We start from the raw sequence: 22,162 nt of genomic DNA, 5'->3' as shown, positions 1-22,162 counted from the left end.
AACAGGGCCCGCCTTGGGCTGCCTTTTCTAATTTACTGACTACGCTGGTAACTAGACTCGCGGCCCCTACGGGACTTCCTGTATCTTATCAGCCTTATATGGTCCCTGCGGTTAATCCGCCATGGACAGATGCTCTGTCCACTCAGTTACAGCAATTGAATAACTCTTTGGATAAACGTATTCCTGACCCTCGCCCTCCTAAGACTAAACCTAAGAAGTCCTCTAAGCGGGCTGTTACTTCCTCTCAATCCACGCATGTTCCAGATTCTTCTTCCCATGAAAATGGCGTGTATACTGACCCCACAGACTCTGATCATGACGTTTCTGATGGGGAATCTGTTTCACAGGTGGATGTTCCTGATCTATTAGAGGCTATCAGGCTCATTCTTCAGATTGATAATGATCCTGAGCCTGCTACTATATCTAAGAAACCGGACAGGTTCAAACGTCAGAAGGTTACTAAATTGGTTTTACCTCATTCTGACCACTTGGTTGACATACTTCAGGAATCTTGGGAGAACCCAGGAAAGAAATTCACCCCGCACAAGAAGATGCTAGCCCGCTATCCACTTGCGGCACAATTGAGTAAAAATTGGGAAATGCCACCGCCGGTGGATTCGCAAATCGCTCGGCTGGTGGCGTCATCTGCTCTGCCTGTCACTACCGTCACTTCTCTCAAGGAGCCGAAGGAAAAGCGTGTGGAGGGCTGCTTAATAAAAATCTATACCCTTGCAGGCGCTGCACATAGGCCCACCATTGCGGCTACTTGGGCCGCAGAAGCTATTGAGGCGTGGGTTCAGGAAATAGAGGCTGAGTTTCCGTCCAATTTTTCTGAACATGCCAGATAATTTCTCTCGTATATTGTTACTTCACCTCATTACATTAAAGAAGCAGCTTCAGATGCAGGTGTTCTGGCGGCCAAGGGTGCTACGGCATCCATTTTGGCTCGCCATATTCTCTGGTTGCGGACCTGGTCAGTGGACTTGGACTCTAAAGAAAACCCTGGAGGTGCTCCCGTTTAAAGGAAACATCCTCTTTGGTGAGGATTTCAAAAAGATTGTCGCTGACTTGGCGTCTGCTAAGACTGCATGTCTTCCTAGTACTACTCCTTTGGCCCCGAAGGCTAAGAGTACTTCCTTTCGTTCCTTTCACCCTCCAGGTAAAGCAAAGGGTCAGGCGTACCCGAAACAGTCTTGCACTTCCAAAACCACCAAGACCAAGCCTAAACGTGCCTGGGGATGCCCATTAGCGGGCTTGCAAATCTGACAAGCCTACGGCATGACGGGGCGGGCCTCCCCCTGGGGTATCCCAGGGTGGGAGGCCGACTTCTACAGTTCACCCAGGAAGACCACTTCAGACGCTTGGGTGCGGCAAGTTGTCACTCACAGATACGCTATATCCTCCTCGCTGTTGCCTGACGGACATCCCTTCGGATCAGGTGAAGGCAACAACTCTCCATTTAGTGGTACAATCCCTCCTGGACACCGGAGTGGTAATACCGGTGCCTCTGGCTCAGAGGGGCAGGGTACTATTCAACGCTGTTCCTAGTCCCCAAACCAAATGGTTCCTCCCGGCCCATTCTCAACCTCAAATCTTTGAAGTTTGGGAGCGTCTCCAAGTTTAATATGGAGACCCTTCGCTCTATTGTCCTGGCTTTGGAACCAGGGGACTATTTGGTATCCCTGGATATACAGGATGCTTACCTGCATATCCCTATTGCCATGTCACATCAGCAATACCTGCAGTTTGCTATTGGCAATCTCCATTACCAATTCCGGGACTTACCGTTTGGTCTGACCACGGCTCAGCGATTTTTCACCAAGGTCATGGCAGTTATGACGGCTTCACTCCACCGTCGGGGCATCCGGATCCTGCCATATCTGGACGACCTGCTGATCCTGGCCAATTCCCCAGAAGTTCTCCTCCGTAATTTGGATCTGACGGTCCAGTTTCTGCAAGCCCACGGGTGGCTCATCAACTGGAAGAAATCATCCCTGGTCCCTGCCCAAAGCATGGCGCATCTGGGAGCGTTGTTGAACACACACAACCAGAGGTTCTTTTTGTCACAGGAAAAAAGTCCTGAGGCTTCAGGACAAGATACGTTGCTTCCTCTCTAGTCCGCGTGTGTCGATACACTCGGCGATGCAAGTACTAGGCCTCATGGTGTCGGCTTTCGACATGGTGGAGTATGCTAATTTTCATTCCCGCCCTCTGCAGAAACTGATTCTTGCCAAGTGGGACGGCCTGTCACTGACCTGGTGGCTGCAGGACCATCGATTGAGCAGGGGTCGTCCCTTCTGGATCTCCAACTGGGTCCTTCTGACGACGGATACCAGTCTGAGGGGTTGGGGCGTGGTGTTGGAGCAACACTCTCTTCAGGGTCGGTGGACCAAGGTGGAGTCTCTCCTCCCGACAAACATTCTGGAATTGCGGGCAGTGTTCAATGCTCTGAAACTGGCCCGGCATCTGGTACTGAACAGGTCTGATCAAGTACAGTCAGACAACGCCACCACGGTGGCGTACATAAATCATCAAGGAGGCACTCGAAGCCACATGGCAATGTTGGAAGTGTCAAAGATTCTTCAATGGGCGGAACGCCATCTGCCAGCCATATCAGCAGTGTTCATTCCGGGGGTCCTCAACTGGGAAGCAGACTTCCTCAGTCGTCAGGACGTACACGCCGGAGAGTGCAGCCATCATCCAGAAGTATTTCAACTCCTAGTGGACAAGTGGGGCCTACCAGATGTAGACCTGATGGCGTCTCGACACAATCACAAGGTTCCGGTCATCGGAGCAAGAACAAGGGATCCTCAAGTGGCGTTCGTGGACGCACTGGCAATTCCATGGAACTTTCGGCTGCCGTACGTGTTCCCTCCGGTGTCACTCCTGCCCAGAGTAGTGAGGAAGTTCAAGCAAGAAGGAGGAATCCTTCTAATAGCTCCAGCGTGGCCCAGACGGCATTGGTTCTCAGACCTACAGGGTTTCTCGCTAGAGCGTCCTCTTCTGCTTCCGCAACGACCAGACCTCCTCGTTCAGGGCCCTTGTGTTTACCAGGATTTGGCCCGACTGGCTTTGACAGCGTGGCTCTTGAAGCTTCCGTACTGAGGGCCAAAGGATTTTTTGAGGTGGTCATTCAAACTATGTTGAAGGCCCTTAAGCCGGCTTCTGTTCAGATTTACCATAGGGTCTGGCATTCTTACTTTGCTTGGTGCACCTTCCTACAACAGGGCCTGGATTTGGGCCTTCGACTGGCCTCCCTCAAGGTTCATATTTCTGCCTTGTCGGTATGGTTTCAGAGAAAAATTACGACTCTGCCTGATGTTCATACCTTCACTCAGGGTGTTTTACGGATTCAACCTCCCTATGTCACACCTGTGGCTTCTTGGGATTTGTCGGTGGTTCTGGAGGCTTTGCAAGAGTCTCCGTTTGAACCTCTTGAGTCTGCGGACCTTAAGTAGCTTACTCTTAAGGTTTTATTTCTGCTGGCTATTGCCTCTGCTAGATAGGTTTCAGATTTGGGTGCCTTATCCTGTCGGTCTCCCTTTCTGATTTTTCACCGTGATCGGCGGTTCTTCGGACACGCCCTGGTTATCTACCTAAGGTGGTGTCTTCTTTCCACCTTAACCAAGAGATTGTGGTTCTGGCCTTTATCTCTCCTGAATTGTCATCCAAAGAGCGGTCTTTGGACGTGGTACGGGCTCTCCGTATCTATGTGAAGAGGACAGCTTCCATTCGGAAGTCTGATTCTCTCTTTGTCCTTTTTGGTTTTCACAAACGTGGCTGGCCTGCGAATAAGCAGACCCTGGCCAGATGGATTAGAATGGTGATTGCACATGCTTACGTACAGGCTGGCCTTCCAGCTCCTGCTTCCATCAAAGCCCATTCTACTCGGTCTGTTGGACCTTCTTGGACGGCCCGCCATGGTGCGACCCTTGAACATTTGTGCAAGGCGGCTACGTGGTCCTCAGTGAACACATTCATAAGGTTCTATGCTTTCGATACTTCCGCCTCCCAGGATGCTTCCTTTGGACACCGGGTTCTTGTGCCCGCTACAGTGCATCCCCTCCCATAAGGAACTACTTTAGGACATCCCCAATGTTATTCCCTGTGGAATACCAGTGTACCCCACTGCAAAAAAGGAGATTTATGGTAAAAACTTACCCTTGTTAAATCTCTTTCTGCGAGGTACACTGGATTCCACAGGGCGCCCATCCTGACGCACTTAGCTTCTTTGGGTTGGTATAGCATAAGCCACTGATACCTTCTACTGTCGTGAGAATGTGGTGTACGTGGCTACTAATGGCTGGCGTCTTTTGCCTGCTACTGCATTGGGCTGGTTAACGAAACTGAGCTCCTGTGCACGGAGGCGGGGTTATAGAGGAGGCGGCGCTGAACATCTTGGGAACAGTCAAAGCTTTTAGCCTGTTGGTGCCTCGGATTAAGAGCCTACTCTACACCCCGATGTTATTCCCTGTGAAATCCAGTGTACCTCGCAGAAAGAGATTTAACAAGGGTAAATTCTTACCATAAATCTCCTTATCACTCCCAAGTTTCCCCGAGTTCAGAAACCTGTTTTGTGGAACTCTAATTCCCAGCAAGCCTATTAAACTTCTAGCTCATCAACAACTTAAAATGTCAGGAGTCAGAAAAAAAATGTGTACAATCTACAAAAATAATCCAATCCTCATTCTGCTGACCCAATACATGATTCAGATCCAGTATTCTTAGGAGTATTTTAGTTTCCTTTCAGACACAGATGGCCAGAACAATGGCTCCCTGATAGTAAATGACTGCATTCTCCTGCAGACGTGAGACATAAACACTTCAAAGACTGGAAATTATTTCCATTACAAAATGCTGAAACAGCTTATTTTATTTTCCATATAAAATGATAAAATGAGTGAGTGGCTCATAATTATAACAAATACCTGGAATGTAATCGTATAATCCTCAAGAACTTAATTATGTACCATGAGTACTAGAAAAGTACAATTTAATGTTGGGAGTTCTTCCAACAGACGTCCAGTTAGAAAGGTCTGTGACTACAGCAAATGCCGGTGTTCCAGCTGATCTGACAGCTGAGAGCAGACTCTCCCCTTAGAGACAGTCTGCAAATGACTTTCCAGGAATTGTCCGTATTATCCTGAGCAGCAGAAACCGGGCGTGCTCTGCCGCGCTGATGTCTGCCAGCCGTTGCGTCTGGTATGGGCTGGAGCTCCCGTTAGTAATGGGGCTTTCCTATATCAACTGTGATGTTGGTGTATAAGGGCTCGTGTTGGACAGACAGCAGCTTGTAGGTGCAGGAATTAAGCCCGTCCGTCTTCCACACTTTGGAGGCTTTCTTCAGCAACTGCATCCTGTGCGAGAGGAAAGCACATTATACATTACATTTCTGAATTATAATAATAATAATGTTTATACAGCAATTTTCTCCCAATATTACTCAAAGTGCTTTACATTTGCATTTAAAAAAAACACAATATAGAATAAGCTTAACAGAAATGCGAACTAAGCACTTTGTTTTAGGATGTAAAGGGACATTAATGAGATGAGCGAGTAAACAGGAAAGTCTTGAGTCTGTTTTTAAAGGATTCTAGAGTGGAGGCCTCTCGTATTGTGCAGGGAAGCAAGTTCTACAGAGATGGAGCCCCAAAGCTAAAAACTTGAACCCCAAATGAATTAAGGGAGTCCACACATATTGCAGTAAGTGGGCAGTAAGGGATCAGAAGCTGCTTCAGATACCCCTACATGACCAGGGGCCAATGCAAGTCAGAAAGCCAATCTTGAAATAGATTTGCCATCTTGCAGGCAGCCAGTGGAGGGAATAGATAATCAGTGTTATGTGGCTAGAACAGGGATGGTAATTAAACAGTCAGGAAGCTGCATTTTGTACCAGCTGTAAGCGGTGCAATTCTTTTGCTGGGAGACCCAGGTAGGGGGCATTGCAGTAGTCTAGGCGTGATGATACAAATGCATGTATGACTTTAGGCAGATCTTCTGAAAGTTAAGTGCTATATTCTGGCTATATTCTTCAGATTAAAGAAAGAGGATTTGATTGTGGCTGATACTTGATGTTTAAGTGTCAAGTCACCATCCAGGACAAAACAAAGATTCCACACATGATCAGTAATTTGTAAATCTGAATCCCCAAGCCTAAATCCTGAGGGTTGGCTAAGTTACAGTCTTAACTTTTGATGGTGAGCTCCTATCTTAATGATCTCTGTTTTATCAGGATTTAGTCACAGCCAACTAGCATTTATACACTCCCGGAGCACAGTTAGTCAGCCATTTACGGTTGCTTTTGGGTTCTCAGTACCTGCAGCAATGGACAGCTACAGTTGTATACATAGGCGTACGCAGCACATTTTATTAGGGGGTGCACCATCGCAGGGGTGTGTCTAGCACCGCCTTTTGGGCGTGTCTAGCACATCTATTGACAGTCAATGCAATATAAAATATCCACCCTTGTACCGATCCTAATAAAGCAGATACATTGTCAGATGTTGTGGTGTGCACCAAACAAACACCCCTGATGGCACTCACTGCAATTACACTGCTCCTCCTCAGCCTGGTCTGTCTCCCCCTCTCTTTCCCCTGCAAGCTGCAGTAACTCACTGACACTGACAGTCGCAGACAGTCATGATCCCGCCGGATGGAATCCCGGCGGTCGAAATACTGACACCGGAATCCTGACCGGCACAATCCCGACATATTCTCCCTCCGTGGGTGTCCACGACACCCATAGAGGGAGTATAAAATAGTGTGCCGAGTGTAGCGAGGCACAGTGTCCGCAGCGTGGTGAGCGCAGCGAGCCCGCAAGGGGCTGCGTTCCGCTCGCCACCCCTGTCGGGATTCTGCTGGTCGGGATTCCAGTGTCGGTATTTCGACCGCCGGGATCCCGTCCAGCGGGATTTCGTACTGATCCCTCGCAGACTAGTACTGCTGCTGCTGGAAAAACGAGTGACGTGTCAATGCTGCTGCCGACCGCCGGCCAGTATTGAATTTGTCTTCCTAAGAGGAACGCTGGCTGCATGCTGCTCCTCGTCAGTGGCTGGCGTTGGCATAGCATAGAAGGAGAGAGGTGGGCGTGTGGGCATGCGAGCAGCATGCTGTAATCACATCACGCTGTTTTTGTACATGGAGGTGGAGCCGGGAGTTTGAAAGCCGGTGGCAGTGGCACCCATGATTAACCCAGGCGTCAGGTCAGCAATGCAGTCCTGACATGGTGCAGCGCAGAGGGGACAGTAATCAGCCTGCTCGGCGATCGCTGCATCAGGCATGTGAGATCGGGGTGCCGGACATTAGGGGGTGCCTGTGCGCACCAGGAACCCCCCCTGCGCACACCTATGGTTGTATATTATCTGCATGGCAGTGGTAGACCAGGCTATGATGTCTGATTATCTCACCCAGTGGTAGCATGTATACTGCAAAAATCATGGGAGACAGTATATAATCCTGTAGGAACCAGTTTAGGACTTTGCCATTTAATCCACAGAAAACTGTCAGGTGCTCAATCAGATTCCCATAGTCCATGGTATCAAATGCTGCAGAGAGGTCCAGTAGGATAAAGAGTGAACAGTCACTTCTGTCTCTTACCATCAGAAGATCATTAAGAACACATACTAGGGCTGTTTCAGTGCTATGTCTTCTAATGAATCCTGATCCAGAATGGATCATAAATATTAAGGGTTGACAGATGAGTTTCTAGTTGAGTTGCAACCACTTTCTCAATAATCTTTTGTAGAAAAGGAAGGTTTGATACTGGCCTGTACTGTAGTTGATCATGCAGTCCAGATCTAAATGTGACATTTAAGTAGAGGTCTAACAATTTCTTCCTTTAGTGGTTCAGGAAAAATGCCTGTCTGCAAAGAGCATGGTACTGTTTTTGCAAATATTCGGCCAATTTTGTCCATACACCCTGGGGGTAATTCCGAGTTGATCGCTCGCTAGCTAGTTTTAGCAGCCGTGCAAACGCTATGCCGCCGCCCACTGGGGAGTGTATTTTAGCTTAGCAGAAGTGCGAACGCATGTGCAGGCGAGCTCTGCAAAAACAGTTTGTGCAGTTTCAGAGTAGCTCTGAACCTACTCAGCGCTTGCGATCACTTCAGCCTATTCGTGTTCAGATTTGACGTCATACGCCCGCCCAGCGACCGCCCAGCCACGTCTGCGTTTTTTCAGACACGCCTGCGTTTTTGCAAACACTCCCTGAAAACGGTCAGTTGACACCCAGAAACGCCCCCTTCCCGTCAATCTTCTTGCGGCCGTCAGTGCGACTGAAAACTTTGCTAGAACCTGTGCAAAACAACAAATGGCTTTATACCCGTAAGTCGCGCGTGCGCATTGCGGTGCATGCGCAGAAATGCAGATTTTTAGCCAGATCGCTGCGCTGCGAACAACGGCAGCTAGCGATCAACTCAAAATGACCCCCCTATTAGAAGCTTGTTAGAGGTAGGATCCAATTAATTTCGGCAAGGTCTTATACATCATTTGGGTCACAGCTGGTCCATGTAGACAAGTGGCTTACATTTGCAGGCTTGGAAACGTGACACTTTTTTGATAGCACAGTGGGAATTGCAACCCAGATGGAGGAAACTTTATCTGCAGAGAAGTTTGAAAACTCATTGCATCTTGACTGGGAGAGGACTTCATCAGGCTGCAGGCATGCTGGTTTGCAAAGGATCGCCACTGTACAGAAAAGCTGAGCTTGCCTATTGGGGATCTGGTCTCTAGGTCGACAGTAACTAGGTCGACACTATCTAGGTTGACCATTATTGGTCGACAGTAACTAGGTCGACAGGTTTTCTATGTCGACAGGGTCTCTAGGTTGACAGGTCAAAAGGTCGACATGAGTCTTTCACAATTTTTTTTTTTTTTTTTAACGTAATCATTTTATTATTAGCAATGCCTCACTTCACAGTACAAAAACATCAGGTTCAGCAATAAAAATAAATATGTACATGCAAGTAACCAAATACAATAAGTAGAAAAATCCTCAATGCCAATTAACACCAGATCCTCGGTGTATTATTAGATGTGGTATTGAACAAAAGCATGTACACATCATAATATCACTGAATACACTTCAGTGTAAATAGACTATAAGTGATAGAACCCCAAAATAAAAAATAAAAAGATTGGGGGAAAAGAGAAAAACCCTGCTAGTCTCCATACTATGGGGATATGAGGAGGCCGGGACCATACAACACCACCAACATTCAATTTACTATCACTAAGGGAGGGTCACCAACTGCCGATCTAGTCTCATACCATAGCGTTTCTTTCAATTAATTCTTTATTCTAATTTGAAAATCTGTGGGGAGGGTGGCGATATAGCTTTCCCAGGATTCAAAAAATTGCCCCACCAATTTATCTTTCTGTATAGTAGTTTCTATCCAGTGCATTTGAAATAGGTGGTGTAATTTCCCTTTGAATAGAAGTAAGGTAGGAGGATCCTTAAGGATCCAGGCCTGTAAAATCGCCTTTCGTGCAGCCGCACTTATTGCCAAAAGTAACCGTTTGCATCCCTTTGTAACTCTCTGCCCCGACGGAAGAATCCCGAAAATTGCCCATTCCGCCGTGAAGGGAATGAAATTAATCAGCTCGTCCATGGCATATCGCCGTACTTGCAGCCAGAAACGGCGGATAATCGGGTATAGCCAAAAACAGTGCATGAGATCGGATTCGGGTGTATGGCATTTCAGATACCTATCCGATTCCGTCATGCCTGCCAAATATTGTTTATATGGGGAGAAATAGGTCCTATGGATAATATTATAGAACATTTCTTGATATTGTGCCGAAGGCAATAGCTTACAGCAGTGGTTTCCAAACTTTTTTGAATCACGGCGCCCTAGAATATCAGAATTTTTTTCACGGCACCCTAGGCCAAAAATTTCTTATTGAGAAATTTAGAAAATAAGATTTTACTTACCGATAAATCTATTTCTCGTAGTCCGTAGTGGATGCTGGGGACTCCGTCAGGACCATGGGGATTAGCGGCTCCGCAGGAGACAGGGTACAAAAATAAAGCTTTAGGATCAGGTGGTGTGCACTGGCTCCTCCCCCCATGACCCTCCTCCAAGCCTCAGTTAGGATACTGTGCCCGGACGAGCGTACACAATAAGGAAGGATATTGAATCCCGGGTAAGACTCATACCAGCCACACCAATCACACCGTACAACTTGTGATCTGAACCCAGTTAACAGTATGACAACGTAGGAGCCTCTGAACAGACGGCTCACAACAAGAACAACCCGATTTTTTTGTAACAATAACTATGTACAAGTATTGCAGACAATCCGCACTTGGGATGGGCGCCCAGCATCCACTACGGACTACGAGAAATAGATTTATCGGTAAGTAAAATCTTATTTTCTCTAACGTCCTAGTGGATGCTGGGGACTCCGTCAGGACCATGGGGATTATACCAAAGCTCCCAAACGGGCGGGAGAGTGCGGATGACTCTGCAGCACCGAATGAGAGAACTCCAGGTCCTCTTTAGCCAGGGTATCAAATTTGTAGAATTTTACAAACGTGTTCTCCCCCGACCACGTAGCTGCTCGGCAGAGTTGTAATGCCGAGACCCCTCGGGCAGCCGCCCAGGATGAGCCCACCTTCCTTGTGGAATGGGCCTTGACAGATTTAGGCTGTGGCAGGCCTGCCACAGAATGTGCAAGTTGAATTGTGCTACAAATCCAACGAGCAATCGTCTGCTTAGAAGCAGGAGCACCCAGCTTGTTGGGTGCATACAGTATAAACAGCGAGTAAGATTTTCTGACTCCAGCCGTCCTTGAAATATATATTTTCAATGCCCTGACAACGTCCAGCAACTTGGAATCCTCCAAATCGCTAGTAGCCGCAGGCACCACAATAGGCTGGTTCAGGTGAAACGCTGACACCACCTTAGGCAGAAAATGAGGACGCGTCCGCAGTTCTGCCCTGTCCGAATGGAAAATCAGATATGGGCTTTTATACGATAAAGCCGCCAATTCTGACACTCTCCTGGCTGAAGCCAGGGCCAGTAGCATGGTTACTTTCCATGTAAGATATTTCAAATCCGCCGATTTGAGTGGCTCAAACCAATGGGATTTGAGAAAATCCAAAACTACATTAAGGTCCCACGGAGCCACTGGGGGCACAACCGGGGGCTGTATATGTAGTACTCCTTTTACAAAAGTCTGGACTTCAGGAACTGAAGCCAATTCTTTCTGGAAGAAAATCGACAGGGCCGAAATTTGAACCTTAATGGACCCCAACTTGAGGCCCATAGACAATCCTGTTTGCAGGAAATGTAGGAATCGACCCAATTGAAATTCCTCCGTGGGGGCCTTCCTGGCCTCGCACCACGCAACATATTTTCTCCAAATGCGGTGATAATGTGGCTTTAACCAGTGTAGGGATGACCTCTTCCGGAATGCCTTTTTCCCTTAGAATTCGGCGTTCAACCGCCACGCCGTCAAACGCAGCCGCGGTAAGTCTTGGAATAGACACGGTCCCTGCTGAATCAGGTCCCGTCTTAGAGGTAGAGGCCACGGATTTTCCGTGAGCATCTCCTGAAGTTCCGGGTACCAAGTTCTTCTTGGCCAATCCGGAGCCACGAGTATCGTTCTTACTCCCCTTTGCCGTATAATTCTCAGTACTTTGGGTATGAGAGGCAGAGGAGGAAACACATACACTGACTGGAACACCCACGGTGTTACCAGAGCGTCCACAGCTATTGCCTGAGGGTCTTTTGACCTGGCGCAATACCTGTCCAGTTTTTTGTTGAGGCGAGACGCCATCATATCCACCTTTGGTTTTTCCCAACGGTTCACAATCATGTGGAAGACTTCTGGATGAAGTCCCCACTCTCCCGGGTGTAGATCGTGTCTGCTGAGGAAGTCTGCTTCCCAGTTGTCCACTCCCGGAATGAACACTGCTGACAGTGCTATCACATGATCTTCCGCCCAGCGAAGAATCCTTGCAGCTTCTGCCATTGCTCTCCTGCTTCTTGTGCCGCCCTGTCTGTTTACGTGGGCGACTGCCGTGATGTTGTCCGACTGGATCAACACCGGCTGACCCTGAAGCAGGGGTTTTGCCAGGCTTAGAGCATTGTAAATCGCTCTTAGCTCCAGTATATTTATGTGAAGAGACATCTCCAGGCTTGACCATACTCCCTGGAAGTTTCTTCCCTGTGTGACCGCTCCCCAGCCTCTCAGACTGGCATCCGTGGTCACCAGGACCCAGTCCTGTATGCCGAATCTGCGGCCTTCTGACAGATGAGCACTCTGTAACCACCACAGAAGAGACACCCTTGTCCGTGGCGATAAGGTTATCCGCTGATGCATCTGCAGATGCGATCCGGACCATTTGTCCAGCAGATCCCACTGAAAAGTTTGTGCGTGGAATCTGCCGAATGGGATTGCTTCGTAAGAAGCCACCATCTTTCCCAGGACTCTTGTGCATTGATGCACAGACACTTTTCCTGGTTTTAGGAGGTTCCTGACAAGTTCGGATAACTCCCTGGCTTTCTCCTCCGGAAGAAACACCATTTTCTGAACCGTGTCCAGAATCATTCCCAGGAACAGCAGACGTGTTGTCGGGGTCAACTGAGATTTTGGGAAATTCAGAATCCACCCGTGTTGTTGCAGCACTACTTGGGTTAGTGCTACTCCGTCCTCCAGCTGTTCTCTGGACCTTGCCCTTATCAGGAGATCGTCCAAGTAAGGGATAATTAATACGCCTCTTCTTCGCAGAAGAATCATCATTTCGGCCATTACCTTGGTAAAGACCCGAGGTGCCGTGGACAATCCAAACGGCAGCGTCTGAAACTGATAATGACAGTTTTGGACCACGAACCTGAGGTACCCTTGATGTGAAGGGCAAATTGGGACATGCAGGTAAGCATCTTTTATGTCCAGGGACACCATAAAGTCCCCTTCTTCCAGATTCGCTATCACTGCTCTGAGTGATTCCATCTTGAACTTGAATTTTTTTATGTACAGGTTCAAAGATTTCAGATTTAGAATAGGTCTTACCGAGCCGTCCGGCTTCGGTACCACAAATAGCGTGGAGTAATACCCCTTTCCCTGTTGTAGGAGGGGTACCTTGACTATCACCTGCTGAGAAAACAGCTTGTGAATGGCTTCCAATACCGTCGCCCTGTCTGAGGGAGACGTTGGCAAAGCAGACTTTAGGAACCGGCGAGGGGGAGACTTCTCGAATTCCAACCTGTAACCCTGAGATACTACCTGCAGGATCCAGGGGTCCACCTGTGAGCAAGCCCACTGCGCGCTGAAATTCTTGAGTCGACCCCCCACCGCTCCTGAGTCCGCTTGTAAAGCCCCAGCGTCATGCTGAGGGCTTTGCAGAACCCGCGGAGGGCTTCTGTTCCTGGGAAGGAGCTGCTTGCTGGCCTCTCTTACCCTTTCCTCTGCCTCGGGGCAGATATGACTGTCCTTTTGCCCGCTTGTTCTTATAGGACCGAAAGGACTGCGGCTGAAAAGACGGTGTCTTTTTCTGTTGGGAGGGGGTCTGAGGTAAAAAGGTGGATTTCCCGGCAGTTGCCGTGGCCACCAAATCCGATAGACCGACGCCAAATAATTCCTCCCCTTTATACGGCAATACTTCCATATGCCGTTTGGAATCCGCATCACCTGACCACTGTCGTGTCCATAAACTTCTTCTGGCAGATATGGACATCGCACTTACTCTCGATGCCAGAGTGCAAATATCCCTCTGAGCATCTCGCATATAAAGAAAAGCATCCTTTAATTGCTCTAAAGTCTGTAAAATACTGTCCCTATCCAGGGTATCAATATTTTCAGTCAGGGAATCCGACCAGACCACTCCAGCACTGCACATCCAGGCTGAAGCGATGGCTGGTCGCAGTATAACACCAGTATGTGTGTATATACTTTTTAGAGTAGTTTCCAGCCTCCTATCAGCTGGATCCTTGAGGGCGGCCGTATCAGGAGACGGTAACGCCACTTGTTTTGATAAGCGTGTGAGCGCCTTATCCACCTTAGGGGGTGTTTCCCAGCGCGCCCTAACCTCTGGCGGGAAAGGGTATAATGCCAATAACTTTTTAGAAATTAGCCCTTTTCTATCTGGGTTAACCCACGCTTCATCACATACATCATTCAATTCCTCTGATTCAGGAAAAACTACAGGTAGTTTTTTCACCCCCCACATAATACCCCTTTTTGTGGTACTTGTAGTATCAGAGATATGCAAAGTCTCCTTCATTGCCGTGATCATATAACGTGTGGCCCTACTGGAAAATACGTTTGTTTCTTCACCGTCGACACTAGATTCAGTGTCCGTGTCTGGGTCTGTATCGACCGACTGAGGTAAAGGGCGTTTTACAGCCCCTGACGGTGTCTGAGACGCCTGGGCAGGTACCAACTGGTTTGACGGCCGTCTCATGTCGTCAACTGATTTTTGTAATGTGCTGACATTATCACGTAATTCCATAAACAAAGCCATCCATTCCGGTGTCGACTCCCTAGGGGGTGACATCACCATTACCGGCAATTGCTCCGCCTCCACACCAACATCGTCCTCATACATGTCGACACACACGTACCGACACACAGCAGACACACCGGGAATGCTCTATTGAAGACAGGACCCCACTAGCCCTTTGGGGAGACAGAGGGAGAGTTTGCCAGCACACACCCAAGCGCTATAATATATATGGGAACAACCCTATATAAGTGTTGTATCCTTATAGCAGCTTAAATATATTAATATCGCCAAAAAAAGTGCCCCCCCTCTCTGTTTTACCCTGTTTCTGTAGTGCAGTGCAGGGGAGAGTCCTGGGAGCCTTCCTCACAGCGGAGCTGAGCAGGAAAATGGCGCTGTGTGCTGAGGAGAATAAGCCCCGCCCCCTATTTCGGCGGGCTCTTCTCCGGAATCTGTGAGATCTGGCAGGGGTTAAATACATCCATATAGCCTCAAAGGGCTATATGTGATGTATTTTTAGCCATAAAAAGGTATAATACATTGCTGCCCAGGGCGCCCCCCCAACGCCCTGCACCCTCCGTGACCGCTGTGTGAAGTGTGCTGACAACAATGGCGCACAGCTGCAGTGCTGTGCGCTACCTCAGGAAGACTGAAAAGTCTTCTGCCGCCTGCTTCTGGACCTCTTCCATCTTCGGCATCTGCAAGGGGGGTCGGCGGCGCGGCTCCGGGACGAACCCCAGGGTGAGACCTGTGTTCCGACTCCCTCTGGAGCTAATGGTGTCCAGTAGCCTAAGAAGCCAATCCATCCTGCACGCAGGTGAGTTCACTTCTCTCCCCTAAGTCCCTCGATGCAGTGAGCCTGTTGCCAGCAGGACTCACTGAAAATAAAAAACCTAAAAAACTTTTTCTAAGCAGCTCTTTAGGAGAGCCACCTAGATTGCACCCTGCTCGGACGGGCACAAAAACCTAACTGGGGCTTGGAGGAGGGTCATGGGGGGAGGAGCCAGTGCACACCACCTGATCCTAAAGCTTTATTTTTGTGCCCTGTCTCCTGCGGAGCCGCTAATCCCCATGGTCCTGACGGAGTCCCCAGCATCCACTAGGACGTTAGAGAAAGAAATATTACATTAAGTAGATGGCGTTTATATGTCATCCTTAGGGTCAGTTGTGTGGTGAGGGACAAGATTTGCTTCTGTTTGGCCACATATTTTATGACTGGCAGCCACCAGCACTGGTTTTGCCTATTATATTGACCATGAATAATTTGAATTGGTCCTGGACAACCAACCCTGCAAGTGTCCAAGGCACCCCAGGGAGCCACGGCACACAGTTTGGGAACCTCTGGCTTACAGGATTGAAGCAGGCTGTTTAAAAGTATTTCACATGTAAGCCTAGGGAAATCAGATGTCCATTTCTGCATCCCATATTGTGATGCAGAATGATCAAGTAAAGTGGTGAGTTTTCTATAATGTATGGACATAGCTCGTTTCGTGGCAGGCGGGGTCAGTAGCATAGTATCTAAATCGTTAGTAAAATCCGCCCCCGAGAGAGTTGTGATCACTGAGCTGGCATAATGTTGCATATGAAAAAACGCTAACGGGAAATCAGAGACAAATGGGTAAATCTCCTGCGCCTCTGCAAATGTTAATGGCTTCCCTCTACCCTCATCAATTACGTGACGTATGTTTTTCAGGCCCCCTTTACTGAACAGCGTGAACGGAAAGACCGCCTCCCCATGTTGGAACTCCAGATTGCCCAGGAACGTCAGAAACAAGGACTTGTGCCCACCTAAATTCCTAGTGCGTCTAAGAATATGCCACAGACGATATATCGTCCACAGAAGAGGGTTATCTTTCAAGTCTACAATTTTTTCCTTTTTTTTGAACCTTTTCATACTTAATGATCCACGTGGACTACGATTGGAACGGTAATCTGTGCCGAGCGAAGCGGTAGCGGAGCGAGGGGACAAGCAGCACTAGTTGGGGTTCCCGGTCACTCTCCGAAGAAAACAACACCGAAAAAACTCATATGTCGACCTTTTGACCGGTCGACCTAACCATGTCGACCTAGAGACCCTGTCGACCTAGAGACCCTGTTGACCTAGTTACTGTCGACCAATAGTGGTCGACCTAGACACTGTCGACATAGCTACTATCTACCTTCCATACCACACCCGGCCTATTGTTTGCTGCCATGATTTCACTTGATGGGAACTCTGTTTTCTTACGGGGGATTCTAGATTGCATTCTTCAATATGCTTGATTAGTTTTAACTTGTCCGCTACCAGGTTAGACTTCCTCCATTGTCTTTGACGTCTACGACCTCTTTTCTTGACCTCACTAGCATGGTTGTCAAACCGAGGAGCTAGACAGTGTGGCATGTGGTGATGTATATTGTCAAAGTCAGAAAAATATCTCTATGCACACTACCATATTTGCACCTCACACAGGTCCGTGCTGCGCATGCGTACGCTCTCCCGTACGTGCGCATACTCACAGTCGCGGGCACCCGCAGGCGCATGGTATGCGTATTTACGGTAGAGTTTATGCGATCATAGCGTGCGACTCAATCATTACATATTTTCACTAATAATGTATTTTGTAGATTATGGTCCCTTTGATAGAATCTGAAAGTTTGGTTAATATAGAATGTTCATGAACAGAGGAATCCCTCTTTGTTTGATATGAAGGGTCAGATAGGAGTAATACAGTGGTGTTTAGTATCCATCGGAAGAGTATAAAATTAGCAATATTCCGGTGTTGGTTTGAAGCAGATCAATCGCTCGTGCGAATAGTTATGGACATAAGAAGTTTATGAACATTTACTTTATTTGCACTATATTACCCATGCGGCGGGAAACCCAGTTTCCCTCCCACCTGAGCAGTTGGAAATAGTCACAGCCCACCTGTATGAATCAACCTATGACCTTTTGTTATAATGCGAAGCCGAATTCCTGTGTCCAATGAACAATGAGATTGTAGGGACCATTGAATTGTATTGTGTGTGGGGCATAAATAGCAGGCCGACCATATCCAACCTCACTCTCTTCAACGGTTCTCATTGCTGATAATCGGGAGCTGGATATCGAGGCGCATGCGATCGTTCCCCTTGTGCGTAAGTTTTCTCCGTAGTCATATTGTCTTACTGTGAGCCATCTCTCTCTCTCTCTCTCTATCTCTCCCTCTCTCTCTACTCTTTCTCTCGTATTTTCCTTAAATTGTATTGTATTTTATTTCCTGTGTAGTTTATCTGGTTAGTTGGTTTATGTTATACTGTAGTGTATGCTTTGTACTGTGATTCTTTTTACAAGTAATAGTCATAATACACATAATAGGTTTCGGACCCTAAGCCCAGGTATCTGTGTATTCTTTATAGTGTTAAGTATTCTCTGAGCGTCGGTGACGCTCAAGCAGCTTTGTAGTTAATCAGGTTACACAAGGTTGCACTTACACTTTGTCTCTACACTAAGGTTTACTGTGTATTTCATTGTTAGAGATATAGATATAAAGGTTTAACGTAGTGAGCGTCTGCATCGCTGGTGATCTCCTTGTGGTCCCGAGCGCTGCTACGCTATAGCGAATCATTACGATAAGTCAACAGCCAATAGTCTGCCTGCCTGCGATCACCTGGCCGTGAGTGAACGTGACGCCTGAGCGTCTCGATCACGGCTAAGCGATCGATACGCAACTTGCGTACCCTTACGGTACTTCTTACGTAGATAGCGTACAGTGTTCTCAGACCTCATAAAGGGTTATATACTATATACACGATAAATATTTAGCTTTGTCAATTGGCGGCTCGTCCTGTCCTTCACATATCTGCACTAGGTAGATCAGCAGACATTATCCCTCAGCAAAGGGCGGGAGGTTGTCTCGTAGTGCTGGCGGGATAAGCGTCTGCTTCGCTTAGATAAAGAGTGCTGAAGGAATCCGGGAACCGGAGGTAAGAACAAAACGCTTGTGTCTTTTAAAACTGTTTATTTGTCTTCTGTCTTGCGTACACACGCACGCATACATATATCTGCATTTCTTTTTCATTTTCGTATATCACTATTCTGTTTGCCAATTTTATAGTTGATAGAAAAGTGCTAAAAAAAGACTTGCTGTTATTTCATAGTTTAAGAATAGAGGTAATAGTTAAAAGTGTAGAGAAACACACAGGTTTGCCTGGGAGATAAGGCAAAGCCAGTGGGGTACGCGGTAGATGATCAGGGATCGTCTACATTGATAAAAGTATATTGTGTTACGGTGGATCTTTGCATTGCGTACACGTGTCTCTAACAAAGACTAGCGTACGCAATCCAAAGGCCGACGCACGCAGCGTACATTACGCAACGAAGCGTCCGGTTACGCCCACATAGCTCAAATCACGAAAAGTTGAATTTTAGCGCAAAGCGATAATTAACGCAAAGGCGATGGTTAGCGCTAAGCGGTAAATAGCGCAAAAGGCGATAAATAACGCAAGTCTATTTTTGGAAAGTCTGAAATTTAGTTTAACAGATCCTGCTCCTAATTGGTAACACAGCTGGGCTAAAGGAAATTTCTGCGCAGAAATAGAAATAGAAACAAAAGTGTACATGTGATGAGTGAGTGTTTTCACAATTTTTAAAGGTTGAACCACAAGAAAAGTCGAGTACTCGTGAGGTACATGCGTGTAAGTGACGTGCACGGTGGCTAGGGAGGCATCTCTGGTTAAATACAATTTTGAGCATTAGAGTATAGCAGACCAGGAGGTCATACTAACAAGACCAGGAGGTCGCACTGTAACAAGACCAGGAGGTCATAACAGACCAGGAGGTCCAGGTACAGCCGACAAGGAAGTCCGCTATACAGTTCACAGGCACAACACCGAAAAGGGTTGGTGCAACACCCATATAGGCCATATAAGCTCTGGCTGAAGGAATTCGCAGTCGTAAGTTTCGATTCCATTGGTCTTTCCGTACATAAGCTTAGTTGTTTGTGTACTGAACGACTGGACCGCACGTAAGTGTGTGCAGTAGTTAGTAATCTGACCTAATACCATTAGAGTAAAGGGGTCACAAACGCTATCTGTACACTCTAACGTGATTTGTGTAATTTTTTTATTTTAAGGGAAGTTCGCTGCTCACTCAGGAACTATCCAGCAACCAATAGTTACTGGAAAGAGTAAGTGTTCTTCGGATAACCCTCACAGGTTCCAGTAAATAGAGGTTCAGGTCGCAGGGGCCCTAGGTCGAGTACGCCAGCACCATATCGGTGTGATCAGGTCGTATAGGTCGGCGTGGGCGAGTGAGTGGGGTACTCGGTAAACCGCCACCGTCAGCCTATTGTTGGCATTTGGTTTTTCGTAAAGGGTTGGCTAAATAAAGCAACACTTTCGAACTATGGGGGCCACTTGTTCAGGTAGGGGGCGATCAACCTCGGTTCGGGTTGATTCAGTGGTCCGGCCAATTGGGTCGGCCAGGTATATCATGTGTGAGAAATATGGAAGTCACACAGAAACTTTATGTGATGAATGGGAGAGAATGACTGTGCATGACGGGGAGAAATTCCCGAGAATAGGGAGCTTCAGCTCAGAAGTGTTACAAAATTTAAGGAGGAGGATATGTCTCATAAAATCAACAAAGAGACGAATTCAGCATTATGATTATTTACAATTGTGGCAACAGGAAGGTGAGATACAGAGAGGTTTGGCTCAGGCGGCGGGATCTGGCTCTAACAGAAAATTAATTGCCACGGCCCCGCCGCCACCATATATATCAGGAGAGAAGTTGATTACGGAGAAAGACGCACTAAGGTGTAACACAAAATCACTTAGTAACTGTGTAAATGTTAATGATAATGTTAACCCATTAACCCATGCAAGTATTAACCCGTGCAAGTTGTACCCTGTTTTGAACTTTCCTCAGGAGTGTGATCAAGAGGACGAAGCGGCAACGATTTCAGCACTCTCTCTAGCAGCCACCATAGCAGAGACCACAGTAGGCACAGCTCCACCCACGAGATTAGTAAAGGCCCCTAGCGGAGGGATAGGTGAGGTCGTATCAACTGGTAAGTACGGCACCATGCATTATGCTGAAACTATTTCACCACAGCCTGTAGAATCTACACAGAATGAGGTTGTTAGAATTACACCTGTTAGAGTAATAGCAGTGCCAAATGGGAAAACAGACGCATCAGGAGCCACTCCCATTAGGAACATTGCCATGTACACTCCATTTTCCCGAATGGAATTAAGGACCATAGTGTCTGAATTTCCTGACCCTAGAAAAGACTTAGTTGCCAGTCAAAAATACATCAGAGACTTAGGTAACACTGTAGAGCCCAACAATAAAGACTGGCAGATATTGCTGAGAGCATGTTTACCCTCAAATGTCGACGCAACTCAATTTTTAGCTGATTGCGGACTAGATCATGATGTACCTCTTACAGATGTGTACAACCAAGATAATGTGAAAAGAATAAACTTGCAGCTAAAAGAGTATTTCCCAGCAGTAGCTAAATGGAATAAGATATTCTCCATTAAACAGAAGGAGTCAGAGACAGCTGCAGAGTATTTTCACAGAGCATTATTAGAAATGGCAAAATACACAGGTATAGAGGACATTAAAACAGACACAAACCATCGGGAAGTAGCAGTATCGGTACTGATGGATGGTTTAAAAGAGTCATTGAAGACTAGGGTACAGACCACGCAACCATGTTGGCGAGGTCTGTCTGTGGCTACTTTGAGAGAGGCTGCTATTGATCATGACAGAAACATCACCAGACACAGGGAACAACAAGGTGACAAATTAATGTCAGTAAGTATACAGGCTCTGACCACAAGGCAGCCTTTGTTTGTATCACCAAATCCTGTGGGTAAGTCAAGTATGGTTACTTGTTATTCTTGTCACAAACAGGGACACATGGCACGAGATTGTAGAGTAAAGAATTCACGAAACACATACCAACCCCCTAGACAACGACACGACACACGACATTGGGAGCAAGGTCCGCAGAAACGGAGTTATGAGCCACATACAGGGGAAACAAAAAGATATCCCCCAAACAGAGACTGGCATGCCTCTGGTAGTTCCCAACTATCTCCCTCACAAATAGTTGCTGCCAGCGGGATTCAGGGAGGTCACCATACCCAATAGGGGTGTGGCCATACCTGTAATCTGCAGCCAGTAAAATTGATTGCCAACCTTGAAAGTGAACCCGAGGTCGCAATCAATGTAGCTGGTAAAACTTTAAACTTTCTTGTAGACACAGGGGCGGCCAAGTCAGTGATAAATTCGACAGTGGGCATGAGAACCACTGGTAGGACAATTCCAGCCATGGGAGTAACAGGAGTAGTCCAGCACTACCCTGTTAGCAAACCAGCCGAGATTACAATAGGGCCTTTGCATACCAAGCATTCCTTTTTGCTGGCTGCATCGGCACCAACCAATCTCCTGGGAAGAGACTTACTGTGTAAAATGGGGTGCGTCATTTATTGTACTCCTGAAGGTGTATTCTTGGACATACCTGAGAAACACGCTCAGGAAGTGCGAGACATGTTAGACTCCCCATCAAAATTAATGTCACATACCATTATGACAAATAGGAATCCATCCCAAATAGAAGAGATGACATCTCAGATACCAGAGTCACTTTGGACAAAAGACGGACAGGACACTGGATTAATGGCAAACGTAGCTCCAGTAGTTGTACAAGTAAAAGATGGTAGGATAGCTCCAAAAATCCCACAGTA

At 47.3% G+C, this 22,162-nt stretch overlaps 1 protein-coding gene across 6 annotated transcripts in view; it reads right to left on the bottom strand.

The window, feature by feature from the left end:
* Window positions 1-4,838: 4,838 nt before the first annotated feature.
* LOC135050328 (beta-1,4-galactosyltransferase 4-like) overlaps window positions 4,839-22,162 on the bottom strand; it is a 285,428-nt gene continuing 268,104 nt past the window's right edge. For all 6 annotated transcript variants that reach the window (XM_063956756.1, XM_063956761.1, XM_063956759.1 and 3 more), the window contains one exon: window positions 4,839-5,357. In XM_063956756.1, the coding sequence (XP_063812826.1) occupies window positions 5,222-5,357 (136 nt within the window). In that variant the 3' untranslated portion in view covers window positions 4,839-5,221. The remainder of the gene's footprint in view (window positions 5,358-22,162) is intronic.

The sequence above is a fragment of the Pseudophryne corroboree genome, chromosome 2 (genome assembly GCF_028390025.1).
Source record: "Pseudophryne corroboree isolate aPseCor3 chromosome 2, aPseCor3.hap2, whole genome shotgun sequence".
In the NCBI taxonomy this organism is placed as follows: Eukaryota; Metazoa; Chordata; class Amphibia; order Anura; family Myobatrachidae; genus Pseudophryne; species Pseudophryne corroboree.
Note: the sequence above shows the minus strand (reverse complement) of the source record. Positions and strands in the feature narration are given on the sequence as shown.